The sequence below is a fragment of the Rana temporaria genome, chromosome 2, assembly GCF_905171775.1.
Source record: "Rana temporaria chromosome 2, aRanTem1.1, whole genome shotgun sequence".
Classification (NCBI taxonomy): Eukaryota; Metazoa; Chordata; class Amphibia; order Anura; family Ranidae; genus Rana; species Rana temporaria.
The window spans coordinates 14,446,370-14,454,922 of record NC_053490.1 but is presented as its reverse complement, the minus strand read 5'-3'; the positions used below and the strand labels follow the sequence as shown (position 1 = coordinate 14,454,922).

At 44.8% G+C, this 8,553-nt stretch overlaps 1 protein-coding gene across 1 annotated transcript; it reads left to right on the top strand.

The window, feature by feature from the left end:
• Window positions 1-3,700: 3,700 nt before the first annotated feature.
• Window positions 3,701-4,720, top strand: LOC120928488 (olfactory receptor 1G1-like). The gene has a single exon (XM_040339583.1). The coding sequence runs from the start codon at window positions 3,703-3,705 to the stop codon at window positions 4,633-4,635; it is 933 nt and encodes a 310-aa protein (XP_040195517.1). The 5' UTR covers window positions 3,701-3,702; the 3' UTR covers window positions 4,636-4,720.
• The last annotated feature ends 3,833 nt before the right edge of the window (window positions 4,721-8,553 follow it).

Here is an 8,553-nt window from a genome sequence, read left to right as displayed (position 1 = left end):
GCTTCAATGGTAAAACGTGGTGAACGTAACCTCACTTTGCAAGATCATTGTGAGAAAACGATGGTGTGTAGGCAACTTCGTCTTAGAAAATTGAAGTTTCAAAAACGTCATTTTTTACTTCACAGAAAGTGTCGTTTTTTTTCATCACATAAAGTGATGGTGTGTACGGGGCATAATGCCGCGTAGACACCATCACTTTATGTGATGAAAAAAATATGTTTTTAAAAACGTCAATTAACATGACCGTGTGTGGGAAAAACATCGTTTTTTTTCATCACATAAAACGTTGTTTTTTTCTATCACAAAAAACGACCGTCTGTACACGGCATAAGGCTAAAATTAGTGCTCTTACTCTAATGTTCGCTGCGACACCTCACATGTGTGGTTTAAACAAAGTTTTCATATGTGGGCGGGACTTACATATGCGTTTGCTTCTGCGTGCGAGCTCACGGGGACAGGGGCACAAAAAAAAAAAAAAATATTGTTAATTCTACTTTACATTTTTTAGTTTGACACTTTAAAAAAATGGATCACTTTTAATAGAAATATGGCATGACAGGTCCTCTTTACAGTGAGATATGGGGGGTCAATAAGACTCCACATCTCCCCTCTGGACTGGGAAGCCTGAAATAAAAAATAAAAAAACGATCTCGGGTTCCCAGCCGAGGCGACGCCCTTTGTTTGAATGCAGAGGCCGGGCGCGACGTCGTAACATCGCAGCTGGTCTCCAATGATCGTAAAGACTCCAGCGACCATCTGGTTTGCCGGAAATCTCTTTGGTGAACATCTGGGGCCGGCAGATCCATTCTCCGACTCACCGATTGCACAGGTGAGTCGGTAGAAGCACCGGAGGGCGGCGGGCAGGGCCAGATTTGCTTTCCCTGCCGCCCCAAGGCCAGGTTCCGCAATGCACCCCCTTCCCTCCAACTGAAACACCCCCCCCCCAAATCAACGGCGAATGGCAACCGGGTGGCAGGGGCGGCACGGTTAGTTGTTTCTTTTTTTTTACTTTATAATTTATTTTTTGTAGCTTGTCATTTACTTTTTTTATTTTTTGTATAATTTTCTTATAGTTTTTTATATTATTTTTCTTATTCTTTACTTTTTAATTACTTTTTTTATTTATTTAAATATTATTTCTTTTTTTTTTATCTTTTTTTTTCACTTAACTTTATTGCTATCACACAGAAGAAAACAATTCCCTATGTGATAGCAATTGTAGGTGACAAGTTCTCTTTATTGACCCTGTCACCTCCAAAATAGGAGTCCTAGCACTATACTAGAAATCCTGTCACAGCTGAGATGGTAAGAGCACAGCTCGCCCCTCTCACTGTGTACATCGACGGCAGGGACAGTCGGCGGCCTGGGGGAGGATGGAGTCCCGAGGACAGAGCCAGTAGAGAGAGGTAGGGAGGGCGCCCCTCAGCACCCTGCCGCCCCGAGGCCTGGCCTCGGTGGCCTTGTGGGAAATCCGGGCCTGGCGGCGGGAGCGGGGGGGACATCCCTTCTCACTGCCCGTAAGAACGATCAAGCGGAAGACCAGCCACTATGATCATTCCTATGGGGTAGCGAATCGCCGGCTCAAAAAGCTGATATCTGAATGATGCCTGTAGCTGCCTCTAGCTGGCCCTCATTGAGGTGGACCTCTGTAGAGGCAACCTTGGGTGGCTGTCTCTGTCTTCCTATGACCGGCTTTGCCTTTTGCAACTGACCTCCTACGGTTTTTTAATCTTTAAGTGCAAGATCATGCTAAATATTATATGGTATGTATGGTATGGTATGTACAGGGGCGGACTGACAACTCATGGGGCCCGCGGGCAATAGTAGATTATGGGGCCCCTCTGGCTTACAGATGGCCACCACGCCAGGAGGCAGTGCAGAGGCAGGGCAGCTAAAATCTTGGGATATTTACATTAAAAGCATTTCAGTTTCGGACATATCAGGGACAGATCTAAAAAAAAAACACAGATTTTTACATACTGTCCCTGGTTTTACTGAGCCTGGCAACCCTGATGGGGCCCCCTAGTGGCATGGGGCCCTCGGGCAGTGCCCGAGTGACTCAATGGTCAGTCCGCCCCTGGGTATGTATAATCCGACCTCTGAAGTTGCTGTATCTCTCCATTGTTTCCATGTGATGTCCTTTCTAATGCCATATGTCTTTTTTCTTTAATGGTTATTATATGAATACATAGTTACATAGATGTTACATAGTAGGTGAGGTTGAAAAAAGACACAAGTCTATCAAGTCCAACCTATGTGTGTGATTATATGTCAGCATTACATTGTATATCCCTGTATGTTGTGGTCGTTCAGGTGCTTATCTAATAGTTTCTTGACTCAATCTATGCTCCCCGCTGAGACCACCACCTGTGGAAGGGAATTTCACATCCTTGCCGCTCTTACAGTAAAGAACCCTCTACATAGTTTAAGGTTAATCCTCTTTTCTTCTAATTTTAATAAGTGGCCACGTGTCTTATTAAACTCCCTTCCGCAAAAAAGTTTTCTCCCTATTGTGGGGTATTTGTAAATTGAAATCATATCCCCTCTCAAGCGTCTCTTCTCCAGAGAGAATTCGTTCAGTGCCCACAACCTTTCTTCATAACTAATATCTTCCAGTGCCTTTATTAGCTTTGTTGCTTTCTTTGTACTCTCTCCATTTCCAGTACATCCTTCCTGAGGACTGGTGCCCAGAACTGGACAGCATACTCCAGGTGTGGCCGGACCAGAGTCTTGTAGAGCGGGAGAATTATCGTTTTATCTCTGGAGTTAATCCCTTTTTAATGCCAATATTCTGTTTACTTTGTTAGCAGCAGCTTGGCATTGCATGCCATTGCTGAGCCTATCATCTACTAGGACCCCCAGGTCCTTTTCCATTTTAGATTCCCCCAGAGGTTCTCCCCCCCCAGTGTATAGATTGCATTCATATTTTTGCCACCCAAATGCATTATTTTGCATTTTTCTACATTGAACCTAATTTGCCATGTAGTTGCCCCCCCCCCCATTCATTTGTTCAGATCTTCTTGTCAGGTTCCCACATCCTTCGGAGAAGTTATTGCCCTGCTTAGCTTAGTATCCTCCGCAAATACAGAGATTGAGTTGTTTAGCCCATCCTCCAGTTTGTTTATGAACAAATAAATAGGATTGGTCCCAGGCAGGGGTCAAGTCCTGGGGAAAAAGGTGTGGGAACTCCCACTCAAGATCCACTCCCCCACCAAAAAAAAAATGATACGATCCACTGTACCACTGTACCACTGTAAGCAAGTTATTTCTAAATCCCGCGATAACTCGCGGCCCCCTGTGGTTTTTTTTCAAAATTGTCTTTTTTTTTTTATAGCGCAAAAAATAAAAATCGCAGAGATGATCAAATACCACCAAAAGAAAGCTCTATTTGTGGGAAAAAAATTATAAAAATATAATTTGGGTATAGTGTTGTATGACCGCGCAATTGTCATTCAAAATGCGTCAGTGCTGAAAGCTGAAAATTGGTCTGGGCAGGAAGGGGGTTTAAGTGCCCAGTAATGAAGTGGTTAAAATCCGGTTCCCAAGGGGGACTTCCTTTGTCTGTATATTACTTGGATGTTGGCAACACAGCACCTGGTTTCTTTGATGGTGGAATCCTTTTCTACGGTAAAGGTGACATCTAGTGTTCAGCCGTTGATTTCTGGTATCGTTTGTTCACCTGACCTTGCTGACTCCTTGATAATGGAAACAGTAAATCAAACCTCCGGCTTTTTTCTGATGGGCTTCTCAGATTTTCGCTACAATCACGCTGCCTTCTTCTCCGCCATTCTGGTCATATACGCCCTCACATGGACTTCTAACTTACTTTTACTAAGTTCTATTAAACTTTCTCCGCAGTTGCACACGCCAATGTACTTTTTCTTAGGGAACCTGTCTGCGGTGGACATCACTTTCTCTACAGTGACCGTTCCCAAGCTTCTTTCCTGCATTCTTCATGGAGGAGCCTCCATCTCCTTCCTTGGCTGTTTCCTGCAGATGTTCTTCTTCCTGTTTTTGGGCACCACTGAGAGTTTTCTTCTGTCAGCCATGGCATTTGATCGGTATTTGGCTATTTGCAACCCCTTACGCTATACCTTATTAATGAGCGATAAGGTCATGGTCACGATGACTAGTATCTGTTGGCTTGCAGCTTCTCTACATTCATTATTGCACACTTATATTCTCTCACATTTGACGTACTGTGAGAACAGACTGATCCCCCACTTCTTCTGTGACGTGACCCCCCTCATCAAGCTGTCTTGCTCCAGTACTTCACTAGCTGAGCTCCTCATATACACCGAAGGTTCTTTGGCTGGTAACATTCCATTCCTTTTTATCCTCATCTCCTATGTCCTCATTACACGGGCTATATTGAAAATGGAAACTAAAAGCAGCCGAAGCAAAGCCTTTTCCTCCTGTACTTCTCATCTCATCGTCATTTGTCTGTTTTATGGCACCGACATTTTCATTTACTTCCGTCCTCCCTCAGACTACTCCTCCCAGTACGATCGTATTGTTAGCATGGCTTACACCATCATCACACCCATGCTGAATCCTTTTATATACAGCCTAAGGAACCGAGATGTGAGAAATAGTCTGAAAAAAATTATAAATAAAAACATTTCTGACACCTAAACAAATAAAGTCTTCTGCTGAGGCCTTCGGGTACTAAGATGAATTTGTGAACACATCGGGCTCAATTCACAAAGCCATAAGGCGTGCGCACACAGGGTGAGCCTGGGCATGACCTATTGACCCCCCGTGGGGCCGATTCACCCTGCTTCCTGTACCCCCCCTGCAGTGCTGACAGCTTCCCTCTAAACCAGGGGTCTCCAAACTGTGGCCCGGGGGCCGGATGTGGCCCTTTCCTTGCCTTTATCTGGCCCTTGGGGCACTAATCCTCCCACTGATATGAGACACTATTCTGACATCTAACACCAACAATGGGGCACCATTTCTTCTACTGACACCAATAATGGAGCACAATTACTCCCTATGATAGCAAAGATAGGCCACTATTCCTCCTAACCTGATACCAGAAAAATTTCCACTCCCACTGGCCACGATCCGGCCCTCGAAGGGCGGTGAACCTGCCCTTTGTTTAGAAAGTTTGGAGACCCCTGCGCTACACATTTGCACTGACAACTTATCATTTTAGTTCATTTTTTTTTATTATTTTGTTTTTTCCTTTTTCGGGTCATTCGTTATGATCTAAATTCGTAAATTCATACATTTGTAAATTCGAAAATTCAGAAATTCAAAAATCTGAAAAATAAAATGTAGCGCCTGTGTACTTTTCAGTACAGGTGCTATGTCAAATTTAGTGGGATGAGAGAGTAATTTGCTCTCATCCATGTTGATTTGTTTAAATTCGGCGGTTGCCAGCCATGGACTGTCCTGTGGGTCGTCCTGTGCTCCAGAGATGTAGATCTGGATGGCAGGTGGCGCCAGAGGGGTCCAGGCGGAGGCGCCCTTTCTCCAGCAGCCAATTAGAGGAGTGTTTCCCTCTCGGGGCATTCTGGGGGAGGGTATTTCTGTGGCAGACGCCAGGGTTCTTCGCAGGTTCCTGGTTCCAGGTGTGGCACCCACCTTTTGGGTGTGCGCACGTCACTGGCCCCGGCGATATGGCCTACCAGGCCGGGGCGCATGTGCTACGCGGAGTTCCTGACCCTGGGCCCTCATGGCCCGGAGCAACTGATGCTGCCAAGGGGCCCCAGTGACTTACTGGGTCCCCCATCTCTATTAAGAAGATCCCAAACGAGTTGTGCTGTTCGGTGGGGAGTCGGTCTGAGGTGAACCCGGAGGCAGGTGATCCAATAGGGCTTAGACGAACCATCGGGGATCTGGGTGACCGGACACTGACAGGTTGTATGCTGCAAACTGTCAGCCGGTGGCCCCAAATATAACAAGTCTACCTGAGGGAGCTTCAGGCAAATTATTGACTGGGAGGATTCGCTCTACCATCCATGTTCTCAAGTGCTAGGCCTGTGGCAGAGGTCTCATCACAAATCCTAATTCTATTGGAGCCAAGTCAGTGGCAGAGACTTGTTGATTCCCAGAAGTTCTAAGTGACGCTCTGGCTGCCAGGCCTGTGAGAGGGACCTGTCCAGGGGCACTTTACCCACTTCGGCTGGAGTGGCGACGAGGAAAGAGTTGCTATTAGAAGCAGGACTGCTTCTGTTTATCCATAGGCCTGAATCTGCAAAGTTTCTCCTTTTCACCAACCTACTTCTATCTACCTCAGTTGACTGGTGGTCATGTTGGACCAGTAATAAAGCATAGAAAACGTCACCCTGCTATCTGGACATTCCGTTATTGCTTCTCATCATCATCATCATCCCTAGACACATCACAGAGGTAACATAATTACGCCGATCCCAAATCTAACCAGCGGCCCCTGAGGGTGTATTGCTACATAAAAAATAAAGAAAAATTTGAAATAATATCTACACTGAGGGAACACACATTTAACCCACTGATCGCCCCCTAGTGTTAACCCCTTCCCTGCCAGTGACATTTACACAGTAAGTGCATTTTTATAGCATTGATTACTGTATAAATGGCAAAGGTTTCCAGCGGACAAATGTTTCTTAGCATGCTAAGAAACATGGAAGCCTGTCCGTCGGACATGTCGTCTGTATGACTCACCGGAAAGCCCTCGCATGCGTCGAAGTGATTCGACGCATGCGTGGAAGCATTGACCTTCCAGGTTCGCGCACGTCGCCGCGTCATCGTCGCAGCCACGTCACCGCGTATCCTGTCCGCGGGGAATTTTGTCTGATGGTCTGTACAGCCATCAGACAAAATGATCCCAGCGGACATGTCCGATGAAAACGGTCCACGGACCGTTTTCATCTGACAGGTCCCATCGTGTGTACGAGGCCTTAGAGGGGCCTCTCTTCTGTTTTATACGCAGTTGTGACATGACGCTACTCTTATATCAAGACATCGCTTGTATGTCAAGGCTAAATTTATTAAAACATTTTGCTTGTCTTGCAAAACGCTCTCAAACCAAGTTACTCTCAAACCAAGGTTTTACTGTAATAATAACTAACTATTAAATTATAGGTATTGAAATTTCCTTTCAAATTTGGCTGTAATGCCCTGTACACACGATCGGTTCATCCGATGAAAACAAACCGATGGATTTTTTCATCAGATATCCGATGAAGCTGACTTTCATCAGTCTTGCCTACACACCATCAGTTAAAAACCCGATCGTGTCCAAACGCGGTGACGTAAAACACAACGACGTGCTAAGAAAAATGAAGTTCAATGCTTCCGAGCATGCGTTGACTTGATTCTGAGCATGCGTGGATTTTTGACAGATGGATTTCCCCACAGACGATCGTTTTTTTCTATCGTTTTTTTAACCATCAGAAGATTTTAAAACAGGTTCTATTTTTTTTCACCGATGGGAAAAAAAAAACGATGGGGCCCACACACGATCGGTTCGTCCGATGAAAACGGTCCATCGGACCGTTTTCATTGGATGAACCGATCGTGTGTACAGGGCATTAGTGAACATAACAAATACAAATTTATCTGAAGTTACAAATTATCTGAAATAACGCATGCCGCATCAAAACAAATGAAGCGGAATGAATTAATAATAATAAAAATGTTTTTATTATTATTGATATTTATTATTATTAATTTGTTACGTTCCATTCGTTTAGATACAGCATTTGTTATTTCATGATAATTTGTAACTTCTAATTCATTACTTTCACTAACAGACAAATTTGAAAGGAAATTCTAATACCTATAATTTAATAGTTAGTAATAGTTGAGTTTTTATTAGTTAGTATTTATTTCCGATTTTCTGGTTTTTGAATCTTCGGATTTTCATTCTTATTTTTTGATTTTAGAATTTCTGAACTTTCCGAAATTTTGCAGTTGAAAATGTTGAATTTGCAAATTTTTTGGGGAGCTCTATCAAAGGCCCCTACAGCCTAGTACTCCATCCTCAGTTCTTCCACTCAACAACTCCTCCCCAGCTGGGCTAAACCTGGGTATTTCAAGGAGACCTGCCCCCTGCCAATCCTAGTTGGGATTTGGTCAGGGCTCCCTGAGACACCCCACACAGCTCCACCTCTCTTGTTCTCCTCCTCTTCTTGAATCCTCTTGAACACAGGTGTCAAACACAAGGCCCCCGGGCCAAATCCTAGTTGGGAATTGGTCAGGGCTCCCTGAGACACCCCACACAGCTCCACCTCTCTTCCCCTCCTCCTCTTCTTGAATCCTCTTGAACACAGGTGTCAAACACAAGGCCCCCGGGCCAAATCCTAGTTGGGAATTGGTCAGGGCTCCCTGAGACACCCCACACAGCTCCACCTCTCTTCCCCTCCTCCTCTTCTTGAATCCTCTTGAACACAGGTGTCAAACACAAGGCCCCCGGGCCAAATCCTAGTTGGGAATTGGTCAGGGCTCCCTGAGACACCCCACACAGCTCCACCTCTCTTCCCCTCCTTCTCTTTTTCAGATTTCAGATTTTCTGTTTTTTTCATTCTTATTTTTTGATTTTAGAATTTCTGAACTTTCCGAAATTTT

Bases quoted from the DNA above. Each gene is read 5' to 3' on its own strand.
- LOC120928488 (XM_040339583.1), top strand. From the start codon at position 3,703: ATGGAAACAGTAAATCAAACCTCCGGCTTTTTTCTGATGGGCTTCTCA.